At 33.9% G+C, this 20,709-nt stretch overlaps 2 protein-coding genes across 2 annotated transcripts in view; one reads left to right on the top strand and one right to left on the bottom strand.

Moving 5' to 3' along the window:
• The window catches only part of LOC134271841 (L-fucose kinase-like), a gene marked incomplete at its 3' end in the record, with an annotated part of 32,835 nt that overhangs the window by 10,146 nt on the left and 1,980 nt on the right, over positions 1-20,709 (bottom strand). Inside the window, exons 2-16 of the mRNA XM_062754053.1 lie at positions 19,896-19,975; positions 18,963-19,114; positions 18,484-18,534; positions 18,024-18,149; positions 16,146-16,218; positions 12,374-12,468; positions 12,022-12,102; positions 11,479-11,598; positions 9,436-9,610; positions 5,527-5,666; positions 5,115-5,276; positions 4,903-5,016; positions 3,039-3,140; positions 2,593-2,723; positions 971-1,048 (exon numbers count right to left, since the gene is read on the bottom strand). Of these exons, the coding sequence (XP_062610037.1) occupies positions 971-1,048; positions 2,593-2,723; positions 3,039-3,140; positions 4,903-5,016; positions 5,115-5,276; positions 5,527-5,666; positions 9,436-9,610; positions 11,479-11,598; positions 12,022-12,102; positions 12,374-12,468; positions 16,146-16,218; positions 18,024-18,149; positions 18,484-18,534; positions 18,963-19,114; positions 19,896-19,974 (1,679 nt within the window). The remainder of the gene's footprint in view (positions 1-970; positions 1,049-2,592; positions 2,724-3,038; positions 3,141-4,902; positions 5,017-5,114; positions 5,277-5,526; positions 5,667-9,435; positions 9,611-11,478; positions 11,599-12,021; positions 12,103-12,373; positions 12,469-16,145; positions 16,219-18,023; positions 18,150-18,483; positions 18,535-18,962; positions 19,115-19,895; positions 19,976-20,709) is intronic.
• LOC134271846 (neuronal acetylcholine receptor subunit alpha-9-like) lies at positions 6,971-8,642 on the top strand. The gene has a single exon (XM_062754057.1). It carries the CDS (start codon positions 6,973-6,975, stop codon positions 8,491-8,493), a length of 1,521 nt encoding a protein of 506 aa, XP_062610041.1. The 5' UTR covers positions 6,971-6,972; the 3' UTR covers positions 8,494-8,642.

Raw genomic sequence — 20,709 nt, 5'->3', positions numbered from 1 at the left:
ACATATGTCATAATGACATTATGACATAATATGTCTTTTTAATCATGTGACATGTTCCCTGTCTCCCCTTAATGATATTAATTGTCTCCCTTTCTTTCCTCCCAAATTACCTGTTTATCTCGTCCTAGATTTAGTTCTTGTACGTCATTTATTTACCTTCTACATACCAAGAACAATTAAATTACCATCTAAATAATATACTGTATGTTGTGCACCATTTATTTACCACCTATATAATATATGTTATTATACAATTGAATATCTACATTTGCTGTGTTTTTCTAGTAATTAAGCCAACTGTGAAATTGATTAGAATATCATTTTCATGTATACTCACAGAGAAACTCGTGCTAACATGATGTCCCATCACAATGAGCGTAAAGAGATGTTAATAAAAATATAACGATATAGGGCAGCGAGAAATTCAAATATTGAGTATATATTTCATGCTTTAAGACATGGAAAATGTAAACATAAGGAATGTTTTTAAGGATTAGTGTGAATTATTGGTGTGTAAATCACACATACTTGCACATAGGCATTTTCTTCATGAAGCGCTAATCTGCTTCATGAAATATACCTGCGTGACAAGTCTGTTTTTCAAAATCTATCCTATAAAAGAGCCTAAATCTGTTTTTATCATGGCAATTCTAAAAATATATTTTAAAAATTTCAAATTAATACGACAGGTAATGTTTATTTACATTGTATCTTTGCTTCTCTCTTTGTTATTGGCAAGGACTTATGCAAACGAGTAATGATTTGTATCATTTTATAATTGAATCATATGAAAAAACAATTATTGCTGTTTTTTGGTCAATGCATTCATGATTTAGCCATCCTTTTGGTTTTAATTATTGTACTCCTCAGATGGCTTAATCATTGCATTGACCGTAAAATAGCAATAATTGTATATTGTATACCATTTATTTACCATCTAGATAATGTATGTTGTACACCATTTATTCACCTTCTAGATTGTAATTCCTGTTCAGCATTTATAAAGGACAATATTTCACTCATGCTTAACCTCCATGATGATTGCCACCTAAAAAAATATAAAAAAAAAAAAGTAATAAATAAAACCTTTATAAAAAGTAATCAAAAGTTACAGAGTTTACCTCAACACATATTATCTTAAGGTACAGGCCAAGTCCCAAGGTTTTAAATAAGCTCCACCAACTTTGTTGGTGATGGTGGATGGATAAAAATTTTAATTTCAAGATCTTGTTGTTTTTTTAAGTATCAATCTAACTGTAGTGTACATGTACTCTAGACTTATAGAAAGATTATATCTGTACCTATAAGATCAAATACAGAGATAATTATTTTATTTTCTTAATAATTTAATTGTTTATTAATAAAAATTATTATTATTGTTATCATTAAGGGATCAGAATTTGTTCTGCTCCCTGACTGGTCTGGACTGTCTATCCTGGAGGGGACCCCACAGAGAGGTTTACCTTGGTATTTAGTTTTTCTGACTTGGCCATTCATAGATTAATTTGCTAACATTTTTATTAATCAATCAAAATACATATTTTTCTGGATATTTTGTTGTAAAGGTAAACATGACAGACCCTAGGATCAAAGACACTAAAAAATCCTTTACATTGTATTCGTTATTGGTTGAGTATTTGTTGATTACTAATATTGTTTTCCACTTTAAGACATTTTTAAATTTGGTGAAATATAATTAAAATAGTTGTTACACAACACATTATGAATATTTCTATTTGCTGGAGACTTGACAGGTTATTTTTCCTACATATTCTTATTTTATGGATGGATTCATCCTTCCCAACTATGCTTTGTGGCAAGTTAGCTTGAAATTGACCTAGTGGTTCTAAAGAAGTTAAAAATGAAAAAAAAAATTATAAATAGCACACAACAGACTGAAAGACAGAAAAACAGACACTTTTTATTACAAAAACTCACTTGAGCCTTCAGCTCAGGTGAGCTTAAGATTTAAGATTTTTCAAAATAAAAAAATCTGGTGAGATCCTCATCAGAAACATATCTTTGAACCCAGAGGAGGTCCTTTAACACTACTGAATTCCTATCCTAGAATAAGCTACTGAATAAAAAAATACCTTTTAAGCAAATATTGAATTCCTGGCCTAGATGCTAATGAATTAATTACTTTTTGAGCATCAACTGAATTTCTGGCAAAGAAAAGGTATTTTTTATTTACCTTTTTATCGTGGTATGATCATGAATTCCTAGTCTAGATGCTAATGAGTTAATTACCTTTTTTAGCATGGTATGATCCGTAATTCCTGGCCTAGTAGAGGCTGATGAATTAATTACTTTTGTAGCATGGTATGATCCAGCATTCCTGGTTTAGATGCTGATGAATGATTGAGTTACATTTTCAGCATGGTATGATCCTGCCAGCATTCCTGGTTTAGACGCTAATGAATTCATTACTTTTTCAGCCTGGTATGATCCTGAATTTTTGGCCTAGATATTTTAATGAGTTACCTTCTCAACATGGTATGATCCTGAATTCTTGGCCTAGATATTTTAATGAGTTACCTTCTCAGCATGGTATGATCCTGAATTCTTGGCCTAGATATTTTAATGAGTTACCTTCTCAGCCTGGTATGATCTTCATCTGGAACAGCTCCCTGAATCCAGAGGAGGTCCTCCAGCCCTATAGAATCCGTGGCATGGATGACAGGGAATAGTTTTGCCTGGAACATGGTCTGGTTCTCATTGGCCTGTTGGAATAATGATTGATTTAACACCGAGTACACAATATTTTGTTGAAATAATTAACAGACAGGCAATATTTTTTTGAAGAAATTAAAAGACAACTAATATGTGATTGCAGGGGTAATTGGTCCATGACCTAGCTATAGTTGAATTCTTTAATTTCCACCTAATTTATAACCTAAACATTGTACTTTTTGATTAACAAATATTCTAAGAATAATTAACTGTGACCAAAAATTTTACAGACAGACAGATGGAGAGATACACAAGGTTAAACAGTATATCCCCCTCTCCTTTGGAATGGGCAGTGTGATATTTACCACTTCAGTGCTCCATAAGTCCTCTTTTACAATTCCTGTCTTGTTCATCCAAACAACCATTGGCATGTTACAGAATGTGCTCGAGCTCTTCCAGTAGGGAACCTATAATATCAGGGTTGTTTCTTGTACACAGTTTGAAGAAATGCATGTATGCACTTTTGATTCATTAATCTGGTATGTGTATTTTTTAAATTGCTGGCTTCATTCTTTAGCAGCTTTGGTGCAGACAACAATGCACTAATTTATGAATATGTTAAGAATTTACTTATAAATTCAATACTCAGTGTGGACATATGTAGCACTAATTCATTATTTAGCAAACAACTCCATATTCAATGATGTATTCTAAATACTTTAATTTTTGTACATGTACAGTGTTCACTACAGAAGATTTCATTCAAAATTAATAGCTCTCTGGTTGAGAAATTTTGGATAGATGATGAAGATAATAAGCCTTCTGTTATTTGTTTGACATTTGGGGCAATGCATTTAAAAAGTATAGAAAGAATATACAAGAGGCCCAGGGGCCACATTGCTCACCTGAGCAACTGGCTAGGTAAAAGAAAAAATCAGTTAAGTATTGAAAAGTTTAAAAAAATATATAAAATTGGGTTCAGCGGAGTGGGGGTGTATTTGAACAAACTTAAATCTAAATCTACACTTCCTAAGGATGCTTTTAAATTAATATGACACAGTCATAATGGCAGTGATATCTATGACCAACCATGGATTTGCTGTTCCTGAGAAGAAGATTTTTCCTATATATTCCTATGAAAAATGTTGATCCCACAATGTGCCGCCATCCAACCCAAGGGGGTCACGACTTGAACAAACATAAATCTACATTTATTTAACAGAGGAATGCTTCCATATAATAATGACCAATCCTGGGTTTGCTGTTTTTGAGAAAAAATTTTTTTCTCATGTATTCCTATCCTAAGCTTTGATACCCCATTGTGGCCCCACCCTACCCCCGGGGGTCATGCCTTGGACAAACTTGAATATACACTACATGAGGATGCTTCCACATGAGTTTCAGCTCTCCTGGCCCAGTGGTTCTTGAGAAGAAGATTTTTAAAGATTTTTCCTATGTATTCCTATGTTAAACTTTGATACCCCATTTTGGTCCCACCCTACTCCCAGGGGTCATGATTTGAACAAACTTAAATCTACACTACATGAGGATGCTTCCGTCTGAGTTTCAGTTTTCCTGGCTCAGTGGTTCTTGAGAGGATGATTTTCAAAAGATGCCATTAATTTTTCACTAATTCAAAATTATCTCCCCTTGGAGAAGGGTGTGGCCCTTCATTTGAACAAACTTTAATCCCCTTTACCCAAGGATACTTTGTGCCAAGTTTGGTTGAAATTGGCCCAGTGGTTCTTGCTAAGAAGATAAAAATGTGAAAAGTTTACAATGATGACAATGCCAACAACAACGACAGTAACAGAATCCTGGAACAAAATTATGCTAATGATAAACAAACATTTTGTAAAAGAGAAGGAGAAGATGATTCTTAAAAAAATAGTGCATTTTTTCCGAGAGTATGTAATCAATACTGTACAACCTGGTATTTATATAAATCTGTATTAATGTCAGTCATCTATAAATCACATTCATTTTCAATACAATTTATTAAAGGTACAAAAAATTACTGTAAACTGATAATTATTCGTGATAATTTTGTGAGAACTAATTTTCATGACCTATGAGTTATCTTACAAAAAAGATATAGTTTGTAGCAGGAAAAATTAGCAAGTAAAGGAAGGTGGTGAAACTCTCACTGATTCCTCACACTTATTTAAGTTTTTACAGTATACTAGTAGTGACGGCCAGTCATGTGGATATTTCATGTAAAATATACACCTGAATTTTGTCGTATCTCCCATGAATGGTGAGGATTTCTCGAGTGATTCCAAGCGTTCTGAGGTGAACATTAAATGACTGTACAACCATGGAATCATCAATGGTAATAGTTTTCTAAAAGGAAGCAAAGGTTTAAAATTTGAAGAAAAAGGTATATGGAAAAATATTCTTTTAAATGAAAATTTTCTAGCACCACAAATTGTGTGCCTTACCTTAAAATTTTCCACTTTTAAACCAGCTATATAGCAGTCTTTACCAAAGGTGACATGACCTTTGACCTTGGAACAAGAGACCACAGTTTTCCCTCCTACTGTCACATTCCCGTATAAAGCACTGTTCAGCAAGGTGCTCTCTTCATCTACTTTACAGCTCGACTAAATTAGTTTCTTTTACTTTAATTTGTTAAACGCCCATCAACAAGTCAAAATCTTCAAACTTTTAAATACATGTAATCAAACATTCACCCTCTTTAAAATTTTCAGGCATAATGAATACTTATTGTCTGCTGATATATAAAGGCAAAGGGTTTAAAAGTAGACCTCTTTAATTCTTAAAATGAAGAAATGTGAACATTACTTTGATATTTAAAAAATAAATTAATTGTAAAGTATGCACTTATTGTACCTCTATAAAAGAATGAGTCCTGTTTGACCAGGAAAAAGTAGCTTCTGGAAAATTATTCTGATAGGGACAATTCTGTATCAGCTTCTTATGATCCTGTGCCTCCCCTGACAGATAATGGAACTGTCCGGACTCTACCAAGCCTAAAAAAACACAAAATTATCAAAAGGAAATTCAGTACTAGAATGAAATACTGGTATCATTTAAGGGTGAAATTGGTATCTATGGAAATCCAAAAGATTGTGGGAAGACCTGGAGTAAAATGCACTAACTTGAAGTACTTATTCATATCACCATTAATTAGCCTCTGACCAATTTTGATGCTAAATTTTTAGTCCATTGACAAACATGTTGATGAAACAAGGCTATGAACTGTCTTCTATAAAATCAATATCCCGCAAGTTCTATAGTCGATACAAGGACCTTGTCAGTAACTACAATCTATTGTTAAGTCCAGTGCTGACTAACATTTTTTGTACAAATTGTCAACCCTTTTTAATTAACACACTACATTGTCTACAGATTATCCATTTGCCACAAGGAACACAAGGCGAGTGTGACGTGTCAACAGGGGATACTTACTATTCCATGGCACCTGATCCCATCTCTATTTTGAATTTCTGTTTGTTCTGCTTCCAATTTGTAATGTATCGCTTTATTTTATCAGCTTAATTTTACTTCCTTTATATTAAGGTTTTTGCCTGTTTGCAGCACTGTACAATTATTACATTCTAACATATAATGATTGTTTTTTTACTTTGTGTCTAAAATATTATTCTCTAAAACAGTTGAGATCCAAAAAAGAATTTTGCTAAAGATATAGACTTATCATTTAATTAAAATCAAATAAGGAAACACTCTGAGTCTCTAATCAAATGTAAGCACGCTAATTTAATTTTAATTATTGTTTAAATCAAATGAATGCTGACATTGATAGAATTTTAAAAGCACATTATTAATATATATTTTTAAAAACAAAACCTTTGATATGAAAAATTAATTCATATGAAAATGAAATATTAATCAAGGTTCATCTTTCAACAAGCTGCTTTAATACTCATAGATGACACATGTAGGAAATACATGTACACGATTCTTATTTATAATAAGGAAGTACTAAATGCAAAATAATAAAACAGAACAAAACACTGTAAAGTATTGGGGAAAGAAGTAAGTTATTGATCAATCGAAATTGACATTCCTTTCCTGAAACATAATAAACTGATGAATACAAGAACTAAAGTCTAAATCTTCAAATATCGGGGCACTTCCTTCTAGCCACCTGCCATTTTTAACAATGTACCCTATGCAGATCTCACAACCCTGTACATATCATTAATAAACTGAAGAGGAAAGCAATTAGTGGTTAAGAAGACATAATATTTATGTAAGCACCATTAAAATAATTTCATTTATTAAAAATATTATTCCAAAATTTATCTGCTATATATGAGATGGTACTCTAGAGAGATGTGTCTCTCTAACAAAATGGTGAAAATTACTTTAACATTGCTCCTGTTATCTAGATGTTTTGATGGCAGAACAGGTTGTCAGACAGAAGGTAATGAATTCCAAAAAAAGCGGGAAGAATTGTACAGAGATCTGCTGGGTACCTATGACAACAGGATAATTCCCAAGTGTACCCACTATCCAGTAAATGTATCCATACAGCTAGTCCCAAGAGAAATCGTGGACGTCTTTGAACGACAAGAAATCGTCAAGTTCCGGCTGTGGATCAGGTTAACTTGGTTTGACTGTAACCTGGTTTGGGACCCGGATACATACTGTGGTATCTCCACTTTTGTGGTTCCCTACGATGACATATGGATTCCCGACGTAACACTCCTGGAAGGGGTGGATAATATTGCCAACATGCCGGATATGAAGGAGTACAGAGCACTTGTGAACAGTAACGGAACTGTCCATTATAACTTTCCCACAGTGGTGCCTACGGCGTGTTCCATGGACTTGAAATATTATCCTTATGACATTCAGAAGTGTAGTATTACATTCATGCCCTGGATTCATAACTCTGATGATGTTGACCTAGAATCTGAGTCAATGTACGGGGAACTTTCTCATTTCCTGGACAACCAGGAGTTCATTGTTAAAGAAGTACCAGCCTCACTTACACTAGAAAACTACCCATGTTGTGGAGGGAACTTCTCAAAAGTTAGCTTCACAATCAAAATGAGGAGAAGACCGGTGTTCTTCATGGCCACCATTGCAGTTCCATTTTTCATCATCACCATCATATCCTGTGCTGGGTTTGCCCTACCTTCCATCTCGGGTGAGAAGATCTCCTTCCACACAACAATAATGCTGGCCCTTGTTGTGTTCTTGCTTCTGGTACAGGATCAGTTCCCATCTGCCTCTGAAACGTTCCCTCGAATCGCCATTTACTTCACCATCAGTATGATTTTAAGCAGCGTCTCATGCGTCATGTCGGCCGTAGTGATGTATATATATTATAATGACCTCAGTGGAAAGAAAATGCACAGATGGGTCAGGATGGTCTTCATCGAGTGGCTGGGAAAAATAATGCTGGTCAAAGAGAGAAACCTTCCCTATCATGCATATCAAACAACTGATGGAGAAAAGGTTCAGTTACCACCAGGTGTCACATGGGATGACCTGAGTAAGAGCAGAAAAAGTCATAAAAGCTTCGTTATCCTGAACACTGTGTTTGATAATCGTCTATCTAAAAGTACGGAAACCGAGGAAACTCTACCGAAAATGAGAAACCATGGCTATGTATCCAACAATAGAAATAACGGCAATAAATCAGAAGATAAAAATGACGAGGAAGATGTAAAATCAGCAGATTCCGCTAACACAAGAAAAATGAATGACTGGGAACTACTGGCATATACAATGGACAGATTCTTCACCATCTTCTATATTTTCATGACCTTTGTGAATTCCTTGGTGTTTTTTACTGTCATGAAAGCCCATGAAACAGACGAATAAAACTGATCATCAATTGATATTAATTGCAGATTGACAATTTCTCCTGGATTTATATTGATTAGAGAGTACACTGTAAACCAACTTTCATTTGCGTGCAAGAAATATTCATGAGATTGGCGACCTACATTAAGTCTCCATTATTAATAGCCACAAACCATTTATTTTGCTTTGTTTTTTTAGAAAATGTTTCCATATTCGTGAAAATTAATCATCGTGGATTGATTTCCCACTGACAAATAGCAAATAAAAGATGACACGAATAATAGTTGGTTTACAGTATGACATGTAAAGCATGATTGTATTGAATTGATTGGTCATGTATATTTGAATTTTTATCTTTAACAATTTTCTTTATTTCCTGCATAATTTTATCATGTACATTCTCTTAAACTCTCACTTTATAAACTACATGTAATTACTCATCATAAAGTTTTCAAGTTAAAAATGCCATTTCTGTCAATGCGTAAATAGTGTGCATTTAATTTTGACTTCAATATCTTTCAAAAATCATAAAATTCCACATGAGTAATGAGAGGGATGGTGACTTTTAAAATAATTCCTATAAGTTCAGTAGATCTTCTGTATCTCAAACACTGATATCTTATACCATGGATATGTTGAAGTAATTTGGAAATCCCAACCACTTTTTTTTAAGTATTTTACCCTCGATATCTTGAATCATTGGATATGGCGTAATCATATGTTAGTGCTTCACCTCCGTAGAGTGTATTTTATATGTAAATGATTTCTTAGCGGCATTCATAAATTAGCACATTCTTGTCTGTGCCAATGCCGATAAAACATGAAGCTCACTTTTATAGTGCACAAACAGTATCAAAGTTTTTCTCCATCCCATCAAGTTCGAGATAACAAGATTTTCGAGTTAATGAGATTTATTAAGTTAAATCTATCTATGGAGATTTATTTGTAAGAAATACTTACAAGCCCACATTTTATATTCTCCCAGTTCCTTCCACAGCAATGACCTTGCCTTCTTCATCCTTCTCTGAGTGTCAAGGTCATCAGGTGTGCCATCCCTACTCCACTTCCCATCCACAAAGTCTGACTCTGTGACCCCTGTTGCCATTGGTAACATGACATCAAAGAACAAAGACAACTGGAAAATAAGAACAAGAGGCTTTTGCCATATAACTGGTCACCTGAGCAATTGGCCCCAAACATGATGACAAGATCATTAACTGTGTATGTAGTATACACTGTACATGTATTTAGATCTGTACTTGGCACTTAAAGATTATGAGCGGTGAACACTTTTCTTGAATTTTACACCCCCCCCCCCCAGAGTGTGTCATGATTTGAACAAACTTGAATCTACACTACCTGAGGATGATTCCCTATAAATATAACGAAGTCTGGCTTTGAAGTACTTGAAAAGAAGATTTTAAAAGGTTTCCCTATATGTTCCTATGTAAAACTTTGATCGGCCATTTTGGCCCCACCCTACCCCCGGGGGTTTCATGATTTATACAAACTTGAATCTACACTACCTGTGTATGATCCCAAATGAGTTTCATCTTTCCTGGCTCAGTGGTTATTGAGAAGAAGATTTTTAAAGATTTTTCCTATATATTCCTATTTAAAATGCTTTTATCAATTATTTTTTTTAAAAAGAAAAAAATCTTTATATTTTAAAGCACAAGTTCATGAATTTGAACAAACTTGAATCTACACTACCTGAGGATGATCCCACATGAGTTTCATCTTTCCTGGCCCAGTGGTTCTTGAGAAGAAGATTTTTAAAATATGCCACCATATTAAAATATGCCATCATTAATTCCCAATTATCTCCCCTTGAATGAGGGTGTGGCCCTTCATTTGAACAAACTTGGATCCCCTTCACCCAAGGATACTTTGTGCTAAGTTTGGTTGAAATTGGCCCAGTGGTTCTTTTATTTCAAGAAGATGAAAATGTGAAAAAAAATTATATAACAACGACGACAACAACATTTGACAACAGACAACGGACAAATTTTATCAGAAAAGCTAATTTTTCGGCTCAGGTTAAATTTTTGTTTTCCAATTTATATAAATGGTCAACCTTTTTCAATACTTTTCCCCAAACATGATGAATTAATTTTATTGCATTATACTGTATATGTATTATACATGTATTTAGATCTGTACTTGGCACTTTATACATGTATTTAGATCTGTACTTGGCACTTAAAGATTGTGAGCAGTGAGCTTTACATCTTTTTCTGGGAACCTTAAATTATATGGTTTCATCCAAAGGAAGGGTCTACAATTTCACAATGTAAGGATCAGAACATTTATACCTTACCTGTAAAGGTGACTCTCTGCTCTGTATTAAGGATTTACCTGTATGTGAGAGGGGGAGTCCCCATCCTCTGTTTTGATTTACCTGTAAGTGAGACGTGGGGTGGTGGGGGTGTCTTCATTCTCTGTTTGTGATTTACCTGTATGTGAGAGGTGGGGGGGTGTCTCCATCCTCTGTTTGTGATTTACCTGTATGTGAGAGGTGGGGGGTGTCTCCATCCTCTGTTTGTGATTTACCTGTATGTGAGAGGTGGGGGGGGGTGTCTCCATCCTCTGTTTGTGATTTACCTGTATGTGAGAGGTGGGGGGGTGTCTCCATCCTCTGTTTGTGATTTACCTGTATGTGAGAGGTGGGGGGGGGGTGTCTCCATTCCCTGTTTGTGATTTACCTGTATGTGAGAGGTGGGGGGGGGGGGTGTCTCCATCCTCTGTTTGTGATTTACCTGTATGTGAGAGGTGGGGGGGTGTCTTCATTCTCTGTTTGTGATTTATCTGTATGTGAGATGGGGGTGTCTTCAATCATTTACCTGTGATTTACCTGTATGTGAGAGGTGGGTGTCTTCATTCTGTGTTTGTGATTTACCTGTATGTGACAGGTGGAGGGGTGTGTCTTCATCCTCTATTTGTGATTTACCTGTATGTGACAGGTGGGGTGGGGGGTGTATCCATTCTCTGTTAATGATTTACCTGTATCGGGGGCTCTCCACTGTCCAAACCCATGTAAGTACAGGCATCCAGTGGTGGCTTGACATGGAAGGCCAGTAGTTTCTGAGCAATGATGTGATTAAAGTATACCACTGAACACACCTGAAGAAAGGAAAGCACACCTTCTAGTATACTTATTGAATGTATGTAAAAACTGTTCTAATCATTCACAAAGAGAATGTGACACATTTATCTACTAGTATATCATATACTTTACAACTTTGTCATCCTTACAAAATTAATTTTTTTTCATGCTTTCTGATGGTCTTAGAAATATGATGAAGATATTCAAGCTCAGTCTATATAGATTGATTATTATTACAAAGCAGAATCTTTTAGCTAATTGGTCACATATATAACATCCCTTAAGGTGGGCTAATTGGGATTGCATCATTCATCACGACATGGCAGCTTTCATTTGATTCATTGTGCTTGATGACTCCTTTTTATAAGGAAGTTTTTTATCAAAGGTGCAAAAGACTGTGTTAATTACAGGTGTTAATTATTGTTAATGAAATGACTCACCACAGGGACCTTTCCTCCCTTGATTTCACAACACTCCAAACTTCCCACATCTCTCTGATACAATATATTCTCCACATATCCCTGAATATTAAGACAAGAGGTCCATGAGCCACATTGCTCACCTGAGCATATTGGCATGGAAAAATAAGAAAGCAGTTCATTATTTAGAGTATACTGGGGGAGAGGGGTGGAGGGGAAAGGGGGCAACAAACATGAATTACAATACCTCAGTCAAAATAAGGAGGCTTCCAATTTTATTAATATTACTTTTCACAGCTTTTTTGATCTTCATAGAATTACAATCTTACTTCGACTTAACCAAGGTAAGTCTCGTCAAATTTTTTAATTTTACCTCTTTATCTATCTTGTAGACTCCATGTTGTTTACAGTATTGGGGGGTAGCAGGGACTGTGATAGCACAGGCATCACAACTCCTCCACTGAATATCTACAAACAGGACCACAACCATTGCAATATTAACGAATATATAAACAAATATAACTCATTCTTTTACAACAAATACAGTTGAACTTATATATCTTGAACCCTTAGATCTGGAATACATGTTGAAGTGATATAGAAGTCCCAATCATGCACTTATTCTTCCTGTATTTTATCCTTGATATCATGAATCCTAGCATATCTTTGAGTTTTTCCTTACACCCACTGAGGTCAAGATAATTGGATTTGACTGTAGATCTTTAAACATTTACATGACTTAAAGATATAAAACAGATCACCAACACTTCGTAAGAATGCAGCAGTAAATTTATTTGGTTAATTTGGTGAACCAAATAAATTTACTGCTGCATTCTTACGAAGTGTTGGTGATCTGTTTTATATCTTTTAGTTTATAACTTTAGGTACAGAGCCTATTGAATACCTTTCGGTATCCACACATGAGAATCTTCCGCAATTTGAACCTCAGGGTGTTGGTCTCCAGTTTTTATTGTTTTGTAATTTACATGACTTGTCAGGGCTTGGATGCTGGTCAAATTTGGTGTACAAGTATGAATTACCTTGACCTTTGACCTTGAACATTGTTTATTACAAATCAAAATCAAAAACTCTGAAAGTTTCTCCTGAATGATTAATTAGAGGGGTTTAGGAAGCTCACGTGTACGTAGATGTTTATGTAAACTACAAGGTAGAATGTCACCCGGCTTTTTCTTGTTTAGCGAAGTATAACCCATATATGTACTTGTAAGTGTTCTAAATATTAACATGTTTAACATTACAAAAAATACAAAACAATAACTTAAATATGTAAATACATGTAACGCTATTATCTTTTTAAATAAATATACACAGTCTATATATTTTTCAAAATAGGATTGAAAAAAGCTCTTACAATTTTAATCCATCAAAGCCTATTTTGATACTGTAAATCACTTTTTATTCGCGAGAACTTTATTTTCGCGTAATTGCGCGGGACAGTGTGCTCGCGAAAATTTAATTCTCGCGTATAATTATAGTATTCCTTAAGATTATACAGAGCAATAACCAGAATTCGTGAAAATTTTGTCTCGATAATCAAGAGTCAATGACTATCTCGCGAAAATAAGGTGTCGCGAAAATTAAGTGATCTACAGTAGTCTAGATGTTGTGTACTTATATAACACTCTATAAAATTATATTTTCATTTTTATATATCTGTATGGCATTAAATCTATAGGCTTTAGAAAAATAAACATTTTTAAAAAAAATAAACAGCTATTAAAGAAGTATAAGCTAAAAGTTTTGACTTATGTGTACTCGGCAATCTACATGTAGGTGGAAATATAATGTGATAATGTGTAGAAATTCATCAACAAAACTTATGATGTAATGTTTGTATTTTGTTTGAATTCACTAACTCCCTTTTTAACACTACATATAAACAGCATTATTTTGCTCCAAAGCAGCTAAATAGCCATTGCTTTGATAACAGGAGTAATGAAATGTAAACTTTTCTGTCCTTTACAGAAATATGTTTACAAAAAACAAACTGGTTGATGGAATATTTCACAACATTTATATTTCTAAATATTTTCCCTTAGGATTCTTTGCAAATAAAAAGATGATGTGGATGAGTATGAATATGAGGTGTGATCAAATTTGGCGAACGAATTGAATAACTTCCATAAAACAAATAAAATCAGGATTCAGTGTTCATTATTTTTTTAATTAGCCCTCTCTGACTTTAATGCATATCTGCCATTGTTCTGCCCATGCACGAATCACATGATCCAGGCGGTCACGTGATATGCTCTGAAGTATTCTGTTCCTAGACGCTAAAATATTTTCCCGTGTCTTATATTTCTTACCATGCAGGTCATTTTTTAGAACAACAACAGTCCATTTGTCAAAAATGACAAAATCTCAGCAATAGAATGGTTGGATAAGGATATTCTTTCCCATAAAGAGCATGGTGACCATCACAACCTGAGTCCTCTGTCTTAGGAACGTTGTTATCCAATATGGATATATAGTTTGGGTGCCTTCTTTTTATCATATTTAATAATATCATTGTTAAGATATTCAACTATTTTCCTAGCTGTAAATTCACAATCTTTTATAACAAATTGCCCAACAAAGGACACATCTCTTCCCCAGAATTGCCTTGGCGGGCTACAAAACAAACGTCATTTTTAATCATCTCCCTCCCTTCACTTTGACAGTCAATCCAATTTATGATTGACTGTGACAGCCATTTTTCATCACAAGTCACCTACATGTTGACGTCATTTTCACATTGTGACGTCACAATGATGGAGAAAATCATTACTTTTCATATGCTATTTATAGAACATGTGCGTGACTATAGGTGTGCCAAATTTACTCTAATCTGAGTTGTGGTTTTGTAATATAGAGATAGCTCCTGAACTTTTTGATCACCCCTCGTACCTCCATTGTTACGTCATAATACTATACTTGACGTCAAAACTATAGTGCAAACTGTTTTGCTTAAAAAAAAATTTAATGGCGTAAATTGTGGCAAGTCATCATGAACTACAACAATTCACGCCTGCATATTTATCATTAAGCACTAACGCAATTCATGAAATATGCTGGCATGAAGCGCAGTAGTTCATGTCCTCTTGAATCTTCAAAAATTCATCTCTTATGTGTGCACCATGTACCCAAATTTAAACGTACTAAAATAAGAAACAAAATAAAAGTGCAGTGTATCTATAAAGGAACTTTGAAATTTCTTCTTTTTTATGGCTAAGAATTTTACAGAAATTGCATATGTTTGTCAAAAAAAGGCACTATATGGCCTTTTTCTTTGTGGTAATTGTAGTATTTTGTTTTACCCTTTCTTGCACAATTTGGTCTTGGGTAGTTTTTATTTTAAACACAGTTGAAAAAAGTGTAAAACATGTAAAACTAGAAATATGTCCATAGGACATGAATGCCCAGCCGAGTTTATATTAGTAAAGTAACATGAAAATTTGTATTAGTGTATGAAATTTGATCAGAATATCTTGAATAGAGATGCAGTTGAATTGCTTACATCAGTATGTATCAGCATATGAAGTTTGACACTAATTTCCTTAAAATTAGGTCAAGGTCAAAGGAAATGCCAAGGTCAAAAACTGTTGATGCAGTTGAAAAGTATGTTTCAGCATATGAAGTTGAAAAAAATTTTATAAATGGTTTCTTTAAAACTGACTAAACACATTTTGGTAAAAGTGAGGTCAAGGTCAAAGGAAAGGTCAAGGTAAAAAAAATTGTGATGCAGTTGAATAGCTTTCATCACTATGTATCAACATGTGAAGTTTGATAACACCATCTTGATTGGTATGTTTAAAACTGATCTAAACACTAATTTAAGAAAAGTGTGGTCAAGGTCAAAAGTAAGGTCAAGGTCAAAAAATGTTGCATAGCTCTCATCAATATCTATCAGGTTATGAAGTTTGATGAAAATGTCTTGCATAGTTTCTTTGAAACTGAGCTTTATAACAGAGCTAAACGCAAAGTTTGACAGAAGGACAGAAAGACGGAAGGACGGAAGACAGACATGACAAACACTATATGCCCCGGCCATATTCATGGCGGGGCATAAAAAAATCTGTTGGCATTTTCTTTCAAAATATTACTGGGAATTTCACAAAACATTGGGAGTTTTGAGTGATACTAACCACAGTCTTTAGGCAGTGATAAGAGCATATCTGTACTGCTGACCCATAGTCCTGGCCCAGATTTAACTGCCAGCTACAACAAGACAGGCAAATAAATTAATTCACTGCTAACTATAACAAGAAAGGCAAATAAATTACTTCACTAACAAGAAAGGCAAATAAATTACTTAACTAACAAGAAAGGCAAATAAATTACTTCACTAACAAGAAAGGCAAATAAATTACTTAACTAACAAGAAAGGCAAATAAATTACTTCACTAACAAGAAAGGCAAATAAATTACTTCACTAACAAGAAAGGCAAATAAATTACTGCCAGCTACAACAAGAAAAGCAAATAAATTAATTCACTGCCAGCTTTCAAAAAATTGCAAAAGCCAGATACTGTATACAGGGTTCTTTTTGCCCCGTGTTATTTTCACCCTTTCAGACTTGCAAACAATTTTGTCCCATTTTAATTTTTGTTTTTCATTCATAGTTTTGTTCAAGAAATCATACTGTATTCTTTGAAATTGCCCAGTTTTAAATTCAAGTAATTGAGGGTAGGACGAAAGGGGTTTAAATAAAATGGGGTCGATAATTTCCCTGTATACAGTAAATTACTTTACTGTCTTTATGACAAGAATGCCAAATACGAGGGGTTATCAAAGAGTTCATGGACTTGCGCCATAAAATTAAGACCGCTTAGGGTACATCAATGAATTTTAAAATATCTAGTAAGCATCATCTTTTCTATCCAAAGAATAAAACATAAATCATAAATTTTATTTTTTCATAGATAAGTAATGTTTTTGTAAGCAATGGTATGTCCAGGCGGCACAACCTCGAACACGACGTTTTTGAGACCTATGTGTAACTGAGAAAACCTCTTTTGATATGAACATTTGACAGCCAAAAATCCAGTTAGTTCAGGTATGTGTTGGGACAAAATTGTTCCATAAAATACAAAATTTTTATTTCAATCTGGAAGTTCTATGAAATTTTATCGTAAAATTTACAGGGAGCGTCCAAACAAATATGGCCTTGAAAATGACGTCAAAAGGGGGGAGGGGTTTCCTTTTCCAACATTCTAGAAAGTTTGCCCCTGAAGAAACTGGTATAGACCTAAGAAATGGGTAAACTGGCTACAGAGAAATATAATGCATCCAGAGTACTTGTCTTTTAATGTCAAAATAGATAAATAGAGAAAATTAAGGGATGCACATTTAATGTCAAATTGTAGTCAACATGTGAAAAATCAGTGAAGTCAAAAAATGACGTTGATCATGTTTTGTAGATATTGAACTCCCAAAAGCAAATATGCTGGCATAATCAAGCGAGGATCTCTTACAGTGTGTAAATCCAATTGGAATAATATATTCACTGAAAGCCACTGTTCTTGACATTGTAAACCCACATAATCAAGGCTGTTTAAGTTCTTACTCAGCTCCAGGGAATCTCATCAAAATAAGTATATGAGGTAGAAGAAGCGGACATTGAAAAACAATGACGTTGTCGGACATCATGAAACTAAACGGCGACAGCGCCGTGTGATCATATAACATCATTTTTATTTTATAATAATTTGGCAAAAAATGAACCTATCACGCTAAAAATTTCAACATTTCTTTATTTTTTGTTGTTTTATGTTCCATATAGATTTTGAAAGCACGGACTAAATAGTACTAATTTTATAGCCTCAGTCCACGAACTTTTTGACAACCCCTCGTAAATTTGTTCTCAAGATTTATTTGGTACATTAAATTTGGCAAAAAATAAAGCAAATCAAAATGAACATACCCCGGTACTAAATATTTAATGAACTGCATTAGTAAAACGTGAAAGAAACCAATGACCAAAAAATAAGTATAAAAGAAATGTTGTAGATCTAATTGCTTGCCTTTTCTGTTATGTTCTTGATAAGTATGTCAATGTTACAAATCAGTCCATCATACTCAGGGGTCACGTACTGAGCAGGGAGGGTCACAAATCCCCTCCCACACTGGTCGTAGGGGTAGTGCCGGCCCTATGTAAAAATAATAGCATTTAAATGACCTTCAAACTTACACAATGAGAATGAATATTAAGGAATTAAAGACATTTTTGCAAGATAAAGCTGAAATATGTGGGAACTATGACATCTTTAACATTTTATTGTATATTTGATGTCATAATTGGCATTTTTAAATATGTCAAAATATAACTTGTACAGTCAACTTTTTTTAAATGTGTCACTAGATTACTGGTACAATGTTCCTAATAACCATGTAAATGTGTCCCTGTTCTATAAATCTTAGGCTGTGTAATATTAACACCAATGTTCCTAATAACCATGTAAATGTGTCTGTTCTAAAACTTACGCTGTGTAATATTAAGACCCAGGATTCCTCCAAAACTTCAGCGCTGATCACCTTAAGGAAATAAAGGGCTAATATTCAGTTCACTTTCTTGCTTAATTAATGATTAAAGATGAATAACTCTATTTCAAAAATCGCCATGACTTTTTGCATAGCGAGTTTGGAGTAACACTATAAGTTGAGTGTAAATTTTTTGGACAAAATATAAATTAGCACACTTATTTGATTAAACTTCCCAGTTGTTCATAACACTGTAATAACTGACAGGGATCATCTTATAATTATTTTTTCAAAATAATTCTCTCCTCTCTCTCTCTCTTTCTGGAAAAACTGGAAAAAAAAATTGAATGAACCTTTTTTACTCCCACTTTGAAGAATGTCTTGTAGTAACAAGAAAATTGAAATTAGTCCATTTTTTTCTGTTCAATCAACAGTTTTATCCTGTGCTACCATAGATCATGATACCCCCCTGACTAACTCACTGAATGCCCCTTTTGAGCACTGATGTATTCTGTGATGGTTAGCAGAGCATTAACAGTGGCACCTCCACTCCCCACATTATTTTTTGGATCCTCCACAGTTAGGACAATTACATCCTTATCTAAGTATCCTTTAGCTTGCCGCAACTCCAACTCTGTTTTAAAACAAAACACACTTATTAATCTTAAGTTGAATTAATTCACTGTATACTATGAAATCATTAAATTTTCGTGGTGGTTTAATTTTCGTTGTTTTCGAGGTATGAAGAGACCCACAAATTTATGCCAACCACGAAATGTAAAATTTCAGATGCACAACTACTAAAAAGTTCTTCATCCACGAAATCAAATCCCCACAAATGAAATTTTGACCCAATAAATGTACCGGTAAATGATTTTACAGTATGTACTTTAAAATGCGGGCTTAATTCTGGTGTGGTCAACAATGAGTTCATTCATGAATACTGCTAAAAAATCATTAACACAATATATGGTCAGAAGTGTGTAATGCTAATTCTGAAATACACAACCAGCTCAATACCCAGTGATTGTGCTAAGGCTAAATAAAATTGAAATTCTGGTTCTCAGGCTTGCGTGCATCCATTTTGAGGTAGCCGCATGGCTAATTTTATTGTATTTTTGATAAAATAAAAAGTTGGTATTGCGGAGACCAATCCGGAAAAAAGTTCTGTCCTCATTTTTTCATAGTTTAGTACTCAAATATCACTTCCGGTAGTCATTTGCAAAGAGATTTTGGCTACTTCGATTTTAACAAAAATTCTTAATATAAATGTTATGAATTATACAATTTCTATTAAAAGTGTAAGTTAAGTTCTTCTGTCCTAAACTATCTTGTTATATTTCAGAAATTAACATTTGGAGATCTGCATGTTGATGCAGATTTCTTGAAAATTTTATACAAACATCAATGCTTACCTTTCTGAAAAGCATACGTCCACTCTTTGCTGGCTGTCGTTAAGACTATGGCAGTCCATTTCACTCCAGAATGGGTCATTCTGAATTTAAAAATACAATATTTAAGTAAACACTTTCTAAACCTTTCATTTTATATTGTTGCCTACATAAAGTATATACCTTTATCTTTACATGCAGTCAATTAAACCAACTTTTATTCCTGTAGATTCATAAAGTATTTGGCGATGATTAGTTGTCATGAAACATCTTAAGCTTAAGTCAAAATATTCATGTTGTACTAGAATTTTGAGTAGACAAAAATTAAAATATTTTTAAAAATTGCTTAACAAAAGTGTTGTTATCTGCGAACCAATAATTAATAAACATTTTACAGGGAATTTCATTCAAAAATAATGATTTACCTTTAATTGAACATTAAAGTAATCCCCTTTTTCTTCATATCATCTTAAAGCTCTAAGGATTTTGATCAGTTTTTGTTCAACAACTGTTAAGAAATTCTTTTCGTTTTTTGAGCTTTTAGCAAAAGAAATATTTAGGGGCAAACCCATCAACGCCTTAATGGGGACGTTAAGCAAAAAATGAAAGGTTGCATATGTTCAGAACATTATCTTGAACATCTTTCGTTCACATCACCAGAGTTCTGTGTTAATTATAAACATGCATTGCCTACATAAAGTATATAGCTTTTTGATAAGATTTGCATTTTTTGTTCACAACTATTCAAAACTCTTTTTCGTTTTTGAGCTATTAGCAAAAGAAATATTTAGGGGCAACCCTTCAACTCCTTAATGGGGACGTGTACAAAAATGAAAGG

The sequence above is a fragment of the Saccostrea cucullata genome, unplaced genomic scaffold (assembly GCF_032062105.1).
Source record: "Saccostrea cucullata isolate Sc308-1 unplaced genomic scaffold, CSIRO_AGI_Scuc_v1 ctg654, whole genome shotgun sequence".
NCBI lineage: Eukaryota > Metazoa > Mollusca > Bivalvia > Ostreida > Ostreidae > Saccostrea > Saccostrea cuccullata.
The sequence above is the reverse complement of the archived record's forward strand: the minus strand, read 5'-3'. Positions and strand labels throughout refer to the sequence as shown.

What these genes read in the sequence shown, in the direction of transcription:
- LOC134271846 (XM_062754057.1), top strand. Translation starts at nt 6,973, where the DNA reads ATGAGATGGTACTCTAGAGAGATGTGTCTCTCTAACAAAATGGTGAAA.